We start from the raw sequence: 19,737 nt of genomic DNA on the forward strand, positions 1-19,737 counted from the left end.
ACCTCTGTGAACTGGGGCTGAGGATACCTCTAGGAACCTCTGTGAACTGGGGCTTAGGATACCTCTAGGAACCTCTGTGAACTGGGGCTGAGGATACCTCTAGGAACCTCTGTGAACTGGGGCTGAGGATACCTCTAGGAACCTCTGTGAACTGGGGCTGAGGATACCTCTAGGAACCTCTGTGAACTGGGGCTGAGGATACCTCTAGGAACCTCTGTGAACTGGGGCTGGGTATACCTCTAGGAATCTCTGTTTAATAAATCTCTGGTACCCTCTACTGGCTCTCATGAGGATGTTTTTTGATTCCAAGGCCATGGCATCGAGCCTTCTCTCTTCACGCTCTCTCTCAGATGCCACTATTAGATGCCTTGTATGAGACCGTGGCTTCTACTTTTGGAACAATGAGAGAGAAATAACCTAGGTTCACTAAATGTAGATATCTTCATTCAAGGAAATAACTATGGAGGGAGAGGCTGTAGACATACCATCACTCTGCTGTCAGCAACTGTTCTAGAAGGTTTTCTAAATAAGTCCAACTGTAATATAACATATGAATGCTACATAGAGATGCAGTCAACTAACACACTATTACTAAATATCATAGGCTGATCAAATACTGTAGAAGCCTAGCCCTAGTACACACAGCTCTGTAGGAAACGCTTCATTAATGCACTACACTTAATCAGCCAGTAGATGGAGCTACAGGCCGAATAATGAAATAGAAAGTTGAGACAGAAAGTTCAGCAGTGGCGCTACATTGTTTGGGTTGTCATTATCTGGGCAAGTGGCAAAGTCATATAAACCCCGCCTATTGTTTCCGCACGAGAAGTTTCTACTTTCTACACTTTTTACACACAGCAGCAGCGAGCACATGCAAGAGGGATTTCCTCACATCAGCTGTAATAAACACGTAGGGTAGGCGAACCCAATGCAACCCCCCGAATGACGAGAATCATTTTGAATTTTCTCGATTACTCGCGTCCTCTCCTCCGTCCTCTCCTCGCCTCCTTTTGAAACGGGAGAGGGTGAACTTTGACCAATTGAGAAAATGCCAAATAAAAGTGGCGTGTTGTCAGGTGGGTGTTCTGGCGGCGGGTGTTCCTATAATTAGATTGAAGGAGTTAGTTTGGGGACATAAGGACATCTCTCAATGCTCATTCTGATCAAGCCTACAGACAGACAGTTTGGAGACAACATTTCCGTCAGTGTCAGGACTGCTTTATCGCTGACAGAAAGGAACCAAAGCCAGGGACAACGGACAAGGTAGGTACTGTAAACAAACTTTTATTATGGTTCTCAAAATGTGTTTTTTCCCCCACTCTGTCATATTAGGCTACTCCTGTATTGTTATTATAATACAACTAGACTACTTGGAAGAGTCCTTGGTAAGATTATTGTTACACCCATAACAATTATTGATTACAATTAAATCCATAGTCTGGAAGATTTCAATCATTGAAATATACTTTGTGACTTTGAAGTATATCATTTACGAGATTAATGTTATCACCACCAAAATAACCTGTTGAGGAGATAAATAATTTTGGCTCTAGTTTGAAATCAATGTATTTTATTTTTTTAAAGTAATTTTGCTCTAATTAAATGTCATTACCCTGCAGATACAAACCAATTTAATTTGTCAGGGCATGGGCTCTACAAGGTTTCAAGTGTTCCACAGGGATGCTGGCCCATGTTGACTCCAATGCTGTGTGTGTGTGTGTGTGTGTGTGTGTGTGTGTGTGTGTGTGTGTGTGTGTGTGTGTGTGTGTGTGTGTGTGTGTGTGTGTGTGTGTGTGTGTGTGTGTGTGTGTGTGTGTGTGTGTGTGTGTGTGTGTGTGTGTGTGTGTGTGTGAAACCAAGCAGTGTTGCAGTTCTTGACACAGACCAGTGCCCCTGGTACCTACTATACCTCGTTGTAAGGCACTTCAATATTTAGTCTTGCCCATTCTACTTCTAAATGGCACACATACACAATCCATGTCTCAAGGTTTAAAAATCCTTCTTTAACCTGTCTCCTCCCCTTCATCTACACTGATTGAAGTGGATTTAACAAGTGACATCAATAAGGGATCATAGCATTCACCTGGTCAGTCTATGTCATGGAAAGAGCAGGTGTTCTTCATGTTTTGTACACTCGGTGTCTAACTCCATGAGACTGAATTGTATACATGTATTGCTTATAAGCAAAACTATTTCTCTCCCTTCCTGATGCTTCCTAAAAGCATAGGTGAGATTTGCAGTGGTGATTTCAGCATGTAGATCTTGTTGGGCAAAAAAAAACATGTGGGATGCATGCCAGCAAAGCCACAATACATTAATTGCACTATAACGGTGACAAACTGTGACCACAAACTGTTAGGGCCTACATAAAGCTGTCCCAACAGCAGTCCCAACACTTTACCACTGCTACACCTGGTTATCAGTGGACCCTTGTCTGACAGCGAAACAGTTCATTCGGCCTCGTTTACTGCCTTTCAAAAAAACAGCTGACATGGCTGACTTGCTTAAACAAATGTGGTTTCTACTGACAATTGAGATGTACGAACTATGGCATAAGGGGACGACAAGTGGATAAGAGACAAGGCACTTTTGAAATTTACAGCGACAGAAATCAGAACCTTGGTCGTTCTTACAGTGTTCTCCCTGAACACCAAGTCAGAAACATAGAAAAATAAAGGGGGCATATAAGCAGACAATAAGCTCTTACAATAAACAGGTTAAAGGCTACATGTGCACTAGTAAGTCGGAACAGTAGGTGAAATTTAAGAGATGGAAATATGGGCTCCCAAGTGGCGCAGCGGTCTAAGGCACTGCATCTCCGTGCTAGAGGCATCACTACACTAGAACTGCCAAAGGGGGCGGAGTTAGCCTGCAGAGTTCTGTCTTACTATCCAGGTCTGTGCCCAAACAATTTGAGCTTCTATTTTTAAAAATCCACCTTTCCAGAAACAAGTCTGTTACTTTTGCCGCTTGCTATAGACCACCTTCTGCCCCCAGCTGTGCCCTGGACACCATATGTGAATTGATTGCCCCCCATCTATCTTCAGCGCTCGTGCTGTTTGGTGACATAAACTGGGACATGCTTAACTCCCCGGCCATCCTACAATCACCCCGGCCATCCTACAATCTAACCACCACTCATCACTGTCAAACGCTCCCTAAAACACTTCAGTGAGCAGGCCTTTCTAATCGACCTAATCGATCGGATAATGATCTCATTCCGTCAGTAGAGGATGCCTGTTTATACTTTAAAAGTGCTTTCCTCACAATCTTCAATAAGCATGCCCCATTCAAAAAATGTAGAACCATGAACTTATATAGCCCTTGGTTCACTCCAGACCTGACTGCCCTTGCCTCCCAGCTGCCCACTGCACTGAGGCTAGGAAACACTCTCACCACCGATAAATCTGTGATAAATAAACATTTTTTCTACGGCTGGCCATGCTTTCCACCTGGCTACCCCTACCCCGGTCAACTGCCCTGCACCCCCCACAGCAACTTGCTCAAGCGTCCCCCATTTCTCCTTCACCCAAATCCAGATAGCTGATGTTCTGAAAGAGCTGCAAAATCAGCTTTGCTAGACAATCTTTCTAAAATTGTTGAAACCCCTATTACTAGCCTGTTCAACCTTTCTTTCATATTGTCTGAGATCCCCAAAGATTGGAAAGCTGCGGTCATCCCCCTCTTCAAAGGGGGAGACACTCTAGACCCCAAACTGCTACAGACCTATATCTATCCTACCCTGCCTTTCCAAGGTCTTTGATAGCCAAGTTAACAAACGGATCACCGACAATTTCGAATCCCACCGTACCTTCTCTGTTATGCAATCTGGTTTCTGAGCTAGTCATGGGTGCACTTCTGCCACGCTCAAGGTCCTAAACTATATCATAACCACCATCGATAAGAGACAATACGGAGGGCCTGTTGTCCGGACCTCTGGCAGTCTCTATGGGGGTGCTACAGGGTTCAATTCTCTGGCCGACTCTTTTCTCTGTAGACCTCAATGATGTCGCTCTTGCTGCTGGTGATTCTCTGATCCACCTCTACGCAGGCGACAACATTCGGTATACTTCTGGCCCTTTAGACACTGTGTTAACTAACCTCCAGACAAACTTCAATGCCATACAACTCTCCTTTAGTGGCCTCCTTCCGTGGCCTCCAACTGCTCTTAAATACAAGTAAAACTAAATGCATGCTCTTCAACCGATCGCTGCCCGCACCTGCCCACCCGTCCTGCATCACTACTTTGGACAGTTCTGACTTAGAATATGTGGACAACTACAAATACCTAGGTGTCTGGTTAGACTGTAAACTCTCCTTCCAGACTCGCATTAAGCATCTCCAATCCAAAATTAAATCTAGAATCGGCTTCCTATTTCGCAACAAAGCATCCTTCACTCATGCTAGCAATAATACCCTCGTAAAACTGACTATCCTGCCGATCCTTGACTTCGGCGACATCATTTACAAAATCGCCTCCAACACTCTACTCAGACTGCGTCCAATTTGCTATCACAGTGTCATCCATTTTGTCACCAAAGCCCCATATACTACACACCACTGCGACCTGAATGCTTTCGTTGGCTGGCCCTCGCTTCATATTCGTCGCCAAACCCACTGGCTCCAGGTCATCTACAAGTCTTTGCTAGGTAAAGCCCCGCCTTATCTCAGCTCACTGGTCACCATAGCAGCACCCACCCATAGCACGCGCTCCAGCAGGTATATTTCACTGGTCACCCCCAAAGCCAATTCCTCCTTCGGCCACCTTTCCTTCCAGTTCTCTGCTGCCAATGACTGGAACAAACTGCAAAAATCAATGAAGCTGGAGACTCATATCTACCTCACTAGCTTTAAGCATCTGCTGTCAGAGCAGCTCACAGATCACTGCACCTGTACATAGTGTTAGAGTTGTGTAAACTTGAATCTGGTATCAGGATAAATATAACAATGAGTCACCGATTGTATACTATGTATTTTTTATTGGCTAAGTAATAAATGGCAAATGCAACTTTCGTGTACGGGCTCACTGTAATACCACGCAGGGCAGAACAGGGAATGTAAACAGTTGTTCTTATACTGTGATGGACATAGTTCCAACCCGTCTGTTGGCCTATCACAGTAGAGGCTGGGCATGGTTTAGACTTGCTCAGCCTATCGCAGGCGTTCAGGCGGGTCCCCGCCTCTTGGCGCTTCTTGGAGTCCTCCCTCCGTCGATGTATAGATTCTCACTGTTCTGGTATCACCCCCTAGTTATAACAGTTGCTCAGTTCCTGCTATTGTGTTGTTCAGTATTTTTCCATCTCAGTTAAACCTCGTGATGACCACCCCTCCCTATCACAACTTTGTAAGATACAGCAAGTCACACCATGTGCTCAATATTGTTACATACAAACACAAGGACAAAGCATCTGCTGGGCTGTTATCTACAGTTTTGCAACATGCAAGTCACACCATGTTACTCAGTTCTTGTCACACACACAAACAGGCAAGTAGATGTAGCAAGCAGTTGTTTAATCTCATGATGATGCTCAAGTGCACAAATGCAGATACTTCACACAACCAACATCAGATAATATTTAATCATATATATATAATGTAATGGCTATAATGTAAAATACAGAATCCCACAATACCCATTTGTAAATAGCCCATCCAACTACCTCATCCCCATACTGTTATTTATTTTGCTCCTTTGCACCCCAGTATCTCTACTTGCACACTCATCTTCTGCACATCGATCACTCCAGTGTTTAATTGCTATATTGTAACTATTTCGCCACTATGGCCTATTTATTGCCTTGCCTCCCTTATCCTACCTCATTTGCACATACTGTATATAGATTGTTCTACTGTATATAGACTTTTTGTATTGTATGTTTGTTTATTCCATGTGTAACTCTGTTTGTCGCTTTGCTTTATCTTGGCCAGGTCGCAGTTGTAAATTAGAACTCGGTCTCAAATAGCTTTCCTGGTTAAATAAAGGTGAAATAAATAAAAGATTGACTTGATTCATGATGATGACTGCTAGTGAAGATTTTGAAAGTATGATATTGACATCAGTCCAATCAAAGCTACTGTTGACCTAGTGGTTAGTATTGGACTAGTAACCAAAAGGTTGCAAGATCGAATCCCCGAGCTGACAAGGTAAAAATCTGTCGTTCTACCCCTGAACAAGGCAGTTAATCCACTGTTCCTAGGCCATCATTGAAAATAAGAATTTGTTCTTAACTGACTTGCCTTGTTAAATAAAGGTAAAAAATATATATTTCTAATTACCTTGAGCGTTCTTGGATAGGGACTTCTAATGTAACTCTATGGCAGCACCCAAGGGGCTTGACTTTTCTAGCTCTACCCTTCGACTTGGTGGTGACATAGTGTCCCCATGAGTGATAGAACACTGAGCCAAACACGGCGCAACGCTCTGTATTTTCTGCTGGCTTGCCCTACCATCACAGAAGGCACTGAGCTAGGCTGAAACGCCTGCATTTTGAAGCTGCCTTACTCAAGAAAACAAAAGGGACCATGTTTGTATGTGGCTTTATTAACTCAATATATTTTTTACATTATTTGCAAACTGATGTGACACGTATTAATGCCAAAATAACATGCAAAACAGGCAAGCCCCCACCAAAAAACAACATTTTATATGCATGTGAATGCTAAAAATGTGGGGCTCCGCCCTGAATGACAGGTGACTGGAGGTTTGATATGCTACTGTACACAACCACTCCCCTGAGGTAAAGTCCTCCATAGTAGATTATATTGTGGTGTGGTGCAGTAGTGCCAGTCTGCTATTGGTAATTGGTATATACTGTAGTAGTTCCCAGAGTGTAACCTAGCAGGGTCATCAAATAAAATGTTATTTTTCACATGCTGAGTACAACTTTACAGTGAAATGCTTACTTACAAGCCGTTAACCAACAATGAGGTTTTAAGAAAAAAAATGTGTTAGGGGGGGGGGGGGGTACAGAGTCAATGTGAGTCAATGTGGGGGCACCAGTTAGTTGAGGTAATATGTACACAACTCTGTATAGTCAGACTGCTATCTCATGACCATGTGTACGTGCAAAAACAGTCTGCCTAGACGTGCCTTGTTGAGCAGCTAGGAGGTAAAACCGAGTGAGCTCTGCGGACTATCAACTATTTCCAATGCTACCACATATTATACAGGGAATTGTTACCTTTTCTATAGGAAGATTCCTATTCACAGTTCTTATGCAGTGAACAAGTGACACAGTGAGTGCTTGTGATCATTCTACATGAACAAGAAGTTCCTATCAAACAAGACTTTTCGAACCAAGACTGTTTCTGTCCTGATTCTAGTATGAGTATGTTGTCAAACGTTATGGATCGTAGTGGGAGGCCTACACAATCCTTTTAGTCTTTATTTAGTTAACCTCAATGACTTCTATACAGCCGGGACGGCAGGAGAGCGAGAGAAGAAAAAGTGTAATTGAAGAGTGGCTGAATTTCTTCTTGAACAGCCAGCTCTTTGGAGTGCAGAGAGCGCTTCATTTTGTCAGCCTCGGTCAGGAGAGCGAGAGATGAGTCATAAGGGTAGTTCCCACTGTTCTGGAGCAAGGGTGGGGTGAACTTTGCCCGATTGTGTGTTTTTTTTAAATTAGCTTTCACAATTCACGTCTAATATATATTGCAGTTCAACTATTTGGAAATGTCCATTTCAGGACCTCTCCAAGACAGAATGTTGAATAAAATAATATTTGAACTTACTCCACCACAGGGATCATCAACTAGATTCAGCCGTGGGTTGATTTTTATATATTTATATATAGATATCTTTTTTTCTTGAGCGGATGGTTGTGGGGCCGGAACATAATTACAAATCATTTGTACTGCATATTGACCGCGAGAAACCCAAACAGATATGTTTGACTAAAATATCATTTCAAAGCTTGCTTACATTTGCATATGATCACGTCAAATCTCTCTATGCGTGGGAATACTTGAACAGATCTCTCAACTAAAATGACTTGGAGCTGATTTTCTGGTGGGTTTTTTTTGTCTTAGGTCCAACAATGAAAATCCCACACACAAATGTACGTTTATTTATTTTTTTGCTCAAAAAAACTTTGGGGCCAAATAAAACCACCCGCAAGCCAAATTTGGTTGGGGAACCTGCTCAACTGGTTTTCTGGGTGGTTGGTCTTCATACCCTTTGGGAATTGGAGACAAAATATCCACAGGAAAGTATTACTAATCAGACTTAAAACACTGGTAGTGTGTTCATATTTCTGTTTCCAGAAGCATGCGCACACTATGTAAATGCATGCAGGCAGAGCATAGTAGGCCAGCTCCTGCATGTTTACATTGTTCTGTGCATGCTTCAGGTGATCCCGGCTGTTTGAGTAAGACCTGTACTGATAACTACAAGTTCTCTCATTGTTGCGTATCTGTCTTTCAGACTTGTCTATTGTATGTTGTTCAGGATATTGGATGTTTGTACGAGATTGGATCGGCCTGTGGCAGCAGTTAAGAGTGTTGGGCCAATAACCAAAAGGTCACTGGTTTAAATCCCAGAGCCAACTAGGTGAAATATCTGTCTGTGCTTAATCCTAATTGGTCCTGTAAATCTCTCTGGATAAGAGCATCTGCTAAATGACTAAAATGTCTGGCGCTGTCTCAAAGATCTGTCCTCTGATCTGAAAGAACTGGCCAGCTGAATGAAGAGCTGATTTTCACTAAGTAATTTTCCAATCAGCGCAGAAGAAGGTGTGGTCAGATTTCTGTTTTCATACCAACGGGGTCTAGCTTCCAATGGAAAGATGGGGCTGGTGCAGTGGTTCCTATGTCACCTGCTGTGCATCAACTATATCTTTATTATGCCTAATAAACTCCTAATTTCCTCCCCTGTAGATGGGTCTGGTACAGTGGTTGAAGGGCCAGTTTTTGTGTCACCTGATCATCTGCTATGGGTTCTTGGTCAGCGGTCTCCTGGTCAACCTATTACAGATCTGCACTCTGCCCCTCTGGCCAATCAACAAGCAGCTGGCCCGGCGGATCAACTGTAAACTGGGATATTCCCTCACCAGCCGTGAGTAGGATATCGCTCTCTTTCACTATTGTTTCACTTAACTGATGCTGCAGGGGCTATACTCTCTCTAACGTCGTGCAATAACTGAAATATAAAGTTACTGTAGCTGCTGACACAGTGGTCTATTATTTACGCTCTGCTAGGCTAGGTTGTGCTGTGTTATGTTAATGTCATGTTGTGTGTTCCCCAGAGTCTGTGGCTCTCCTAGAGTGGTGGTCTGGCACTGAAGTAACTTTCTACACAGACCCAGCGGACTACCAAACCTACGGAAAAGAGAACGCCATCGTCGTCCTTAACCACAACTTTGAAATAGACTTTCTGTGTGGCTGGACCTTCTGTGACAGATTCGGGGTCCTTGGGGTAAGAGAACAGGGATTTTTCTCAATTCATCGGTCTTAGATTCCTCGTATCCTACACCCTTGTTATCTCCTTTTCAAAACGCATTGGAGAAGAACGTCCAATGGGAGGGACCTTGGAAATTGTCCTCCAATACCGTCGAAGGTGGGAAGCAAGGAATTGTATAAAGACTGAGAAGAGACTAAGATTTTCAGACGTTGTTTGATGCCCTCTTTGTTAATGTGTTTGAATAATCTTTCCCTTTCCAGGCCTCCAAATGTTTAGCCAAGAAAGAGTTGTCGTACCTGCCTGTGATTGGCTGGATGTGGTACTTCCTGGAAATGGTGTTTATTAAGAGGAAGTGGGAGGAGGATAAGAGGAGCTTTGTCCAGAGTCTTCAGAACCTACGGGATTACCCCGAAAACTTCTGGGTGAGCCTTGAACACAATCAATAATGACACTTAATAGTCAAAAGTTGACTGGGCGTTTTTATAGTTCGAGAGGATATAACAGGTCTTATCAAACTCCTTATTCCAAACTTTCTTTGCAACTATGTAAACATGCATATGCAGTATGGTTGTTCATTTATAAGATTGTATTGATCGACACAATCAATATTGTCACAAGTCTAGGAAGGATAACGTGAGAAAGTAATGATACTCACCTTGTAAACCTGAGTATGCAGGTTGGTTGGTCAGTCAAAACACAGCAGTGACACTACAGCGAATCTCTGTGTGCCAGTTCCTGCTCCACTGTGAGGGAACACGCTTCACAGAGGAGAAGCATCAGATCAGTATGGAGGTGGCAGAGAAGAAAGGCCTGCCTAAACTCAAACACCACCTCCTGCCCAGGACCAAGGGCTTCTGGGTAGCCGTCCAGAACCTCAGAGGGACAGGTATGGAATCCCTGGGAGCTCCAGAATGACCAAATGCTACACATGTCATGACTCATGATTGTATATCCCCATTATTTTGGATAAAGACTGATGCCAATGATCTTTTGACAACTTAATGTTTTTGTGTCTGTTACCCCTTCAGTTGCTGCGGTCTACTGTTGTACACTAAATTTCAGAAACAACGAAACACCAACCTTGCTGGGAGTTATCAACGGGAAAAAATATCATCCAGATTTATACATAAGGTATATAATAATTCATTTCAGCCTGCATTTTCTATCGCAAGCTTGGCTGTGAGTGGAACCTGGGATGGCCATTAGTTAAAGGCTAAACTCACTGATTTCAAGGCCCTTATATTGGTTTATTGGACTAATACTGAACAAAAATATAAACGTAACATTCAACAATTTCAAAGATTTTGCTGACTTGAAGTTTATATGAGGAAATCAGTCAATTGAAATAAATTCATTTACGGATATGAAACTGTTGGTCACAGATACCTTAAAGGTGGGGGCATGGTTCAGAAACCCAGTCAGTATCTGGTGTGCCCACCATTTGCCTCATGCAGCCAGACACATCTCCTTCGCATAGAGTTGATCTGGCTGTTGATTGTGGAATGTTGTTCCATTCTTGTTCAATGGCTGTGCGAAGTTGCTGCATATTGGCGGGAACTGGAATATGATATCATACATGTAGATCCAGAGCATCCCAAACATGCTCACTATGTGACATGTTTGGTGAGTATGCAGGCCATGGAAGAATTGGGACATTTTCAGTTTCCAGGAATTGTGTACAGATACTTGCAACATGAACCCGTGCTTTGGGGCGGCAGGTAGCCTAGTTGCTAGATCGAATCTCCGAGCTGACAAGGTAAAACATCTGTCGTTCTACCCTTGAACTAGGCATTTAACCCACTGTTCCTAGGCTGCCATTATAAATAAGAATTTGGTCTTAACTGATTGCCTAGTTAAATAACGGTAATACAAAAACAAAAAAAAGTATCCTGCTGAAACATGAGGGGATGGTGGCAGAGGAATGGCACGACAATGGGCCTCAGGATCTCATCACGGTAGCTTATGCCTGCCGATTCCATAACCCCACCGTCACCATGGAGCACTCCGTTCACAACGTTGACATCAGCAAATCGCTTGCCCACACAACACCATACATGTGGTCTGGGGTTGTGAGGCCGGTTGGACGTACTGCCAAATTCTCTAAAATGACATTGCAGTCGGCTTATGGTAGAGAAATAAACAGTACATTCTCTGGCAACAGCTTTGGTGGACATTCCTGCAGTAATCATGCCAATTGCACTCTCCTTCAACTTCAGATCTGTTGAATTGTGTGTATGTGCACATTTTAGTGGACTTTTATTGTCCCCAGCACAAGGTGCAACTGTGTAATAATGATGCTGTTAATCAGCTTCTTGATATGCAACACCTGTCAAGTGGATGGATTATCTTGGCAAAGGAGAAATGGTCACTAACAGGGATGTAACCAAATGTGTTAAACATTTTAGAGAAATTAGCTTTTTGAGCGTATGGAACATTTCTGGGATCTTTTATTTCAGCTCATGAAACATGGGAACAACACTTGTTACGTTTATTTTTTCAGTGTATTTTAATGGACCATAAAGTTCTATGGAATTGAATTGGACAGCTGAAAGCCTGAAAGCCTCCCTGCCTCTTCTGCCTCCCCGCCTCTTCTGCCTCCCCGCCTCTTCTGCCTCCCCGCCTCCCCGCCTCTTATGCCTCCCCGCCTCTTATGCCTCCCCGCCTCTTATGCCTCCCCGCCTCTTATGCCTCCCCGTCTCTTCTGCCTCCCCCGTCTCTTCTGCCTCCCCCGTCTCTTCTGCCTCCCCCGTCTCTTCTGCCTCCCCCGTCTCTAGGAGAATCCCTCTGGAGTCCGTACCAGAAGATGAGGCTGAATGTTCTTCCTGGCTTCACAAACTCTACCAGGAGAAGGTAGTGTTATAATTGAGGAGAGAGCTCACACTATGGACCAGATTTACCAACTAAGCGTTTGCACAAGGTGCAGAGTTTGCATCTATTTCTTCACTATTAAAGGAATAAAAACAAAAATAAGGACAAAGCTAAAACTCAATTTAAATTTAATGTCAATACCTACTCTTCACATTATAACTTTGTTCTGTCCCCAATGTTTAATTCGCAAACATTGCACCAAACTCTTTCTGATAAACTGTTAGTTTGATTCATTGTATTCTTATAGTGTCATGCATCTGGATTAGATTAGACAGAGCTTTATTTTTTTGACCAGACAGCTTTTTGGAGCGCAGTAAGCACCAAGGACTAAGCTCAAACTCGCTTAATTTACACGTTTTTATATTCTGTAAATTGCCAGGTCATTCTACAAGTGCCTCTTGCGTCCCTTTGATATTTTAAATTGAAATTGTGCACGAGTATTGGATTTTAAAAGCATGTTTTATTAAATTAAGTGCCCTTTTAATATGGACCACGTGGTGAATCAGTCAATATGATTTTTTTATATGAATAAAGGCTTGCTAAAGTGTCAAAATTCAGCATTTATGTCTGTCCTTCATTTTCTGGTCAACCCTGTTAAGTGACCTGAACTCTCGCTTTAATATGGTGAAACTATTCCTTAAATTTTTTTTTTTACATTGAATAGTGAGATCATAGTGTAAAAGCTGATTCTACACTTTTTGGCCATTTGTTTGGTGGGAAACTGAGCCAGTTGAGCATAACATGTCAACCCTGTTACCCATAGATAGACAGGCTAGAAATGTTTTAACAATTAAAACCATTTTGTGAAGCTTGCATTCAATTGCCACTCCGTTGCACAAATGTTTCCATTCCCCGTCCCAGGGGGATTTATGGCTGATTTTAAGAAGAAATCCTCAACCCTGTTACTTTATTTGGCACACCATATAAAACATTTTATTTAACCTCCTGAGATGGGAACTTTGTTTTTTTTAATCAATTTCAACATGTGCTCTTGGAGACAATGTTAAAATGGTCCATTTTTTTAAATTTTTATATATTTAACCAAGTTACGACCCAAACACTTTCATCAATGTATTATTATTATATTTAACTAGGCAAGTCCGTTAAGAACACAATCTTATTTACAATGACAGCCTGGCAAAAGGCCTCCTGCAGGGACGGGGGCCTGGGATAAAAAATAAATGGAATATAAATGCAGGACAAAACACTCATCACTACAACACTACATAAAGAGAGACCTAAAACCACAACATAGCAAGGCAGCAACACAACATGGGAGCAGCACATGCACAATCTGGAACATGTACCTTTGGCCCATTTAGATTAGTACTAAATTGCACTGCATTAAAAAGAGCCACAAAAAGACATGATATTGACATACTATATCAGACATACAAAAATACAGCTTTAAGGACTTTGACCCCCTCCCTTCCCACTTCCTTGTGGTTATGGCAGTGAAGCCAATGGACTATGCTCCTGTTTGTTAGGTTAGGTTATGATGTGCTCATGTATTGTGCTTCTAGGACCAGTTCCAGGAGGACTACAGCCACACCGGGTGTTTCCCTGGCCCTGTAGTCACCCCTCCGCGTGGACCCTGGTCCCTGATCAACTGGATAGGCTGGACCTGCCTTCTCCTATACCCCCTCTACCTCCTCCTGGTCCAGCTGGTCCTCTCTGGGTCTATTCTCACCATACTGGCCACTGTGGCCTTCTGCTCTGCAGGTTGGTCTTATTGGTATATATTTCAGAGGTCATCAACTAGTGGTCCCCGAGCCAAATCTGTCCCTTGAGACTATTTTAATGTAGCCGACCAAGATTATTCAAATTCACTATAGAGGGCTTGCAGTTGCGTCACAAATCACCTAGCAACCACACCAAGCGCCATGTTGGAATTCCTTCAGTCGTCCACATGGCTAGCTGCGTTTTGCTACCACCAAAAACTTCGGGAAGATTGCCCATTATTTCGTTTTTCTAAGGACTCAGAAAATGGAGGCAGTGGGAGAACTTATTCAAGTAAGTAAATATATTTTGAAAATGATCAAAAACGGTGTTATTAGCTAGCTAGTTTGCTACAGAAACTTAGTGTGCAGGCTAACATAATGTTAGCTAGCATTACATACTGTGTAGCTAGCTACGTGAATTACATATCACCAGTTTGCTAGCTAACAGCCATAGAGGGTGAAAGGATTAGCTAGCTGTCAGAGAAGGGAGAGTAGGCTACTCTGGATAGGGCAAGTACCTTTGTGGGAAGACCTCATGAAACTATTCTCCAATTCGAGTCCCTAGCAAGAAACTGAGGACAGAGATATTTCAACATAATATTCAGTGCTGTCTAATTAGAATACAATGAAGCCTGTTTATTTGATGTTTTCTGTCCTCAGCTACAGAGCGCTATGGATCCGTCTGCAGATGAATGTCCCAAGAGAGTACCGGTACACCCTTGTATGCCATGGAGTATGTATACCTACAGTATGTTAGCAAAAATAGTTTAAAAGTGACACATGTATAAACATTTTACAACTGGAGCAGGGCAACCCTGCTGGGGGTGCAGGCTTCTGTTCCAGTACTAACACACCTGATTCAATGTGTCAAACCTAAGTAGTTAATAATCAAGTGTGCTCCCCACTAGATCAGGGAGCAGTGGAGGGGAGAACAGCTCATAATAATGACTGGAACTGAGCGAATGAAATGGCATCAAACACATCGAAACCATGTACTTGATACCATTCCACTCCAGCTATTACCATGAGCCTGTTCTCTCCATTTAAAGTGCCACCAACCTCCATTGCAGTGGAGATGGACAATTTATTTTTCTTCGCCTGGCATTGTTTTAGTAACAACCGTTAACTTACATGTAAAGGTTAGACATTTTAGGAAGTAATCTTCAAAGAATGAACACTTTCATATCATTTCAAACTGTGCAAGTAAGCTGTGTTTAAACTTGTTTTAATTAAACTATTTTTCAAGATGAACTAGTGTTGATTAATCACAGATCACAATTCTGTGTTGTATTCTCAAATGAACATGACCTTTTTGTTCAGTCATAAGCTCTACAATGAGTTGTATTTGACTATCACTATTTCTCAGGATATCAGCCATGTGAACCCATTTTGTAGCTGATAATGGCATGCAGCAGTGGTTCCCAACTCCCGTCCTCCAGTTCCCCCCCAACTCCCGTCCTCCCAACAGCACACATTGTTGTAGCCCCAGACAAACATACCTGATTCAACTCAGAGGGCCTGATGATTTAGTTGACAAGTTGAATCCGGTGTTTGTCTGGGGCTACAATCAAACTGTACTGTTGGGGTTACTGGAGGACCGGAGTTGGGAACCACTGGCCTACAGTATGATGGCATTATCCTTATGGGCATTTGCTATGCACCCCTTGACATTGCATCTGAAGCAGAGAATAGCTTAACTTACACACTGTTTACATATTGTTCAGCTATGTTATCAATTTAAAAACTATACCATTAGAAAAGGTATATGAGGCTAATCATTATACTGGATTTTGTACATGCTTTGGTTCAAATCCAACCCTTGTAATCTAGGTGGTGAGATGCAATCATTAGCTTAAAACACAACTACCAAGTCCAATGCCAGATACTTTTCTCAGAACAGCTGAGTGGCACTGTGATAATGAAGATGGTTAGCCTAAGACTACCACAATTACATTGTCTATGCGAAATGTGTTTTAAATTGTAAAGAAATAAAATAGTTGGCTATAAGAAAGCAGAGATGAGACGATACATTTAATTTCACCCAGACAACAATATCAACAAGTCTTTTACATGTTGCACATTACATTTGATATATTCACATGGTTTAAGGGGGCACTTTTGTCATGACGACGAGGTGAAGGTGCTCTACTCAAATGGCACAACAGAATCATTCAGATGAACCACAGCATATGACAACCATCTCGTATAATTGAGGGTTGTCTCCTTTTCATATCTGGAAAATGACCAAGTAGTAGAAATGCTGCAGCATTTCATCTTCAGTGGGAATCCCATCCACATGGTTGTCTTGAGGTCAGCTGGTGAACCTACAGTTCATAAACAAATGAAAAGCACACCTGATGTTAAGACTAATTCATTTAGGTGTTTGTCATAAAGATTCAATCTATTGTTGGACTGGAACAAATAACCTGCTGTGTGACTGACTGTCTTTGCCCTGTAATGTCCATACATTTTCCCTCTTATGAATAATCATATGATAATCACTGGAGGATTTTTATTTTATTGTTTTGGACAACAATGATCTCCATATGTAGGTCATATTGTACAATTTTGCGTCTAACCTTTTCATGGTCATGGCTAGAAGGAATCCAGCTATTGTCACATTAACATCATATGACATTTCGTAGCAGATTAGAATTTAGGCAGAAGGTTATGGTTATCTATAAATGCAAAAAAAATATATACTTTTGACAAGCTGGTTACATGGTTGCATTCAAGACAAGGTCATTTTTTATTCATCTGTTGTCAGTGTTTAGTAGAGTAGGCTTAGGCTACCATCGTATTAAAAACACGATTCTGCTCATTTATCCACCCTTACAAAAAAAGATTGCAGTTTTGAAACTGGTATTTTGGACGCATTATTTACTGCACTTTTCTTTTTTTTCTCCTCGTATGGGTAATCATGTGTAGTCGAATTGTTTATCAAAGGCCACTTTACCTCCTTACTCCATTTGCACACACTGTATATAGACTTTTTATACTGTATTATTTATTGACTGTACGTTTGTTTACTCCATGTGTAACTCTGTTTTCGTCGCACTGCTTTACTTTATCTTGACCAGGTCGCAGTTGTAAACGAGAACTTGTTCTCAACTGGCCTACCTGGTGAAATAAAATCCCGTACAAAGGAAACGTCTCTGATATGGCCTATAAACCTATGCGTTTTATTAGCCTAAATTCTCTATCCAATCTACATCAGGAATAGTAGGCTTACATTAGACTGCAAATGCGATGGAGGCAAGCAATCCTTTGTTATAAAGGTGCCTTTATAATGACAAATGGCTTCTCCAAAATGTTAAACTCACGTGACACTTGCTAACCGCTAGCTTGCAGTCTAATTGTTTAACTTAGTGTTGTTAGCATAACAGCTAAACTAAACTCGAACATCTGACTTGATTTACCAGTGATGAATTGATCAAACAGTAGCAGGCCTGTTACTGACAGCTGTCTGGATTGAGGGCTTGACGATCAGATGGTTTCCTAACTTTTCTGACAGTTCTTGAGACTTCTCACCAACGGTGTTTCATGATTGCGGCGAATCTGTAAACATTTTCCCCCCGTTGTCTTTGCTGCCTTGTTACTCTACAGAAAGGACTGTGGTGATGAATCAACTAGTTTTAGGCAGTCACTCGGCTGTAGTCAGAATAATTCATGCGGTGGTCTTCCAACGTGGCCGCCAGGAGGCGTCGTACATCAACTGCAAGCCCTGTTTCCTTTTTCGTGACAACTCACCTTCAACCAAGGTCGCTTTGTGACAGGTGTGACTAACTCTTGCTTAAAGGTATTTTTGTTAGTACATTCTCCTCAATCGTATCCATTGTTTACCAAATATTTTGAAACTGATCAACAGCGAGAACCGGTTGTTCCTTCCTCTTGGAAAGTACTGAATAAGATCGCATGAGCATGCCTGTAATGCCATTGGTTGGTATCGCTTACACGATAGTGTTGGCACAAATCATACCGTTGAAAAAGTTGGTTAAACATTTCCACTGGATATTGTAACCATAGACTTCATAATATTCGCCTCAGCATACAGTATGTTCATCACATTCCTCTATTCCATTCTCAGTGTCGGTTGGTGTGCGCTGGATGATTGGACAGACTGAGATTAAGAGAAGCTCCAGCTATGGGGTCCCACTTAACTGAGATGGCCTTACAACTGCAAGATCCTTCCCAGGGACCACTCACATTACCAATCTCATCCCTACAGCACAGTTCACCTCCAGCAGATAATTCATTCCAAAGAAAGAATGTTGCTGGTCAGAGATGGCGTTGCATTCAACTCAAGTACGACAAGAAGGGTGGAAGGTGCTTCAGCAGTCTTCCTCTTGCCAGTACATTAATATACTGCACCTAAACACATACCGTGCATTCAAAGTATTTAGACCCCATGACCTTTTCCAGATTATTACGTTACAGCCTTATTCTAAAATGGATTAAATACTCATCGGGATTTTGGTTATCTCCCTGACCAATGCCCTTCTCCCCCGGTTGGTCAGTTTGGCTGGGCGGCCATCTCTAGGAAGAGTCTTGGTGGTTCCAAACTTCCATTTTAAGAATGGAGGCCAATGTGTTCTTGGGGATCTTCAATGCTGCAGAAATGTTTTGGTACCCTTCCCCAGATTTGTGCCTCGACACAATCCTGTCTCGGAGCTCTACGGACAATTCCTTTGACCTCATGACTTGTTTTTTTGCACTGTCAACTGTGGGACTTTATATAGACGGGTGTGCCTTTCCAAATCATGTCCAACCAATTTACCACAGGTGGACTCAATCAAGTTGATATAGCTCAAGGATTATCAATGGAAACAGGATGCACCTGAGCTCAATTGAGTCATATGGCAAAAGTTCTGAATCCGGTATGTTTTCCCTTTAATTATGGGCAATTGTGAGTTTTTATTTTTATTTCATTCAGTTTAGAATAAGGTAACGTAACAATGTGGAAAAAGTCAAGGGGTCTGACTGCACTGTAGGTTCAGGGCATGCATCTATGTCTTTGTCCTTGCCATACATCAACAGGTATGACTAAAGTGTGTTGTGATGTGTTAAATGCACTCAATTCAAAATGTAACTTTTTTTGCACATATGAGACTCTGAAGTACCAGATAAGCCCACTTCAGTTTGATGCTGGCTTTAGTTTCAGCAGTGTGTACGTACAAACGCAGGCAGTCCCTTCTATTAAGCTCCTGTGTAAACATTACCATGTTATGTTTGATGAATCTAGGATATGACAAACTAATCTCACACAGCATTTCTTAACGATTTAATATTGTTTGTACATAGCAAACACTAGGAGCAGCAGAGGACCAGAAAGTGTGTGTGTGCATTCAGCAGCAGGGAGTGAGATCGGACCTTTGTCTCTCTCCTCGGTTGGATATGCTTCAGTTCCGTGGCTCTCCAATCGGGACACACCTGTCTGACTCTGTCAACCAATCAGTGCTGCCCATATCCTCTACATCCCAAATGGCACCCTCTTCCATATAGTGCACTATATTAGGGAATAGGGTGCCAGTTGGGACAAACTTAATCTCCAACTGTAAAAATGGGATCCTCAGAAAGGCGAAATAAAAACAAATCCATCAAAAATATAAACTCTTTCCTTCCTAGACTCTTCCCCACAGCCTTTGATTGTTAATTTAATGTATGGGTGGAAATAGTTTCTTATACAGTGTCCTCTGTAATTAGTGAATCATTGTTTCTTATGGACTCAAAATCAAACAATGCCCGAGGTTA

The 19,737-nt window shown here is 42.1% G+C and overlaps 1 protein-coding gene across 4 annotated transcripts; it reads left to right on the forward strand.

The window, feature by feature from the left end:
- Positions 1-824: 824 nt before the first annotated feature.
- Positions 825-19,590, forward strand: LOC139381782 (1-acyl-sn-glycerol-3-phosphate acyltransferase delta-like). Of its 4 annotated transcripts, none has more exons than XM_071125539.1 (9): positions 825-1,267; positions 8,875-9,052; positions 9,243-9,412; positions 9,658-9,819; positions 10,130-10,283; positions 10,426-10,528; positions 12,172-12,247; positions 13,789-13,987; positions 18,074-19,590. In XM_071125539.1, exons 2-9 carry the CDS (start codon positions 8,875-8,877, stop codon positions 18,148-18,150), a joined length of 1,119 nt encoding a protein of 372 aa, XP_070981640.1. In that variant the 5' UTR covers positions 825-1,267; the 3' UTR covers positions 18,151-19,590. The 4 variants fall into 4 exon arrangements, 3 of the variants coding, with proteins under 3 accessions (XP_070981640.1, XP_070981639.1, XP_070981641.1); XR_011628579.1 differs by lacking the exon at positions 18,074-19,590 and adding an exon at positions 14,647-14,739 and having other exon boundaries at positions 851-1,263; positions 13,789-14,278; XM_071125538.1 differs by having other exon boundaries at positions 851-1,263.
- The last annotated feature ends 147 nt before the right edge of the window (positions 19,591-19,737 follow it).

This window comes from Oncorhynchus clarkii, chromosome 23 (genome assembly GCF_045791955.1).
Source record: "Oncorhynchus clarkii lewisi isolate Uvic-CL-2024 chromosome 23, UVic_Ocla_1.0, whole genome shotgun sequence".
Classification (NCBI taxonomy): domain Eukaryota; kingdom Metazoa; phylum Chordata; class Actinopteri; order Salmoniformes; family Salmonidae; genus Oncorhynchus; species Oncorhynchus clarkii.

Excerpts from the sequence above, each read along its gene's own strand:
- LOC139381782 (XM_071125539.1), top strand. The coding sequence starts at position 8,875 with ATGGGTCTGGTACAGTGGTTGAAGGGCCAGTTTTTGTGTCACCTGATC. Across the intron at positions 10,284-10,425 it reads CCAGAACCTCAGAGGGACAG|TTGCTGCGGTCTACTGTTGT; the intron begins GTATGGAATCCC and ends TTACCCCTTCAG. Across the intron at positions 10,529-12,171 it reads CATCCAGATTTATACATAAG|GAGAATCCCTCTGGAGTCCG; the intron begins GTATATAATAAT and ends CCCCGTCTCTAG.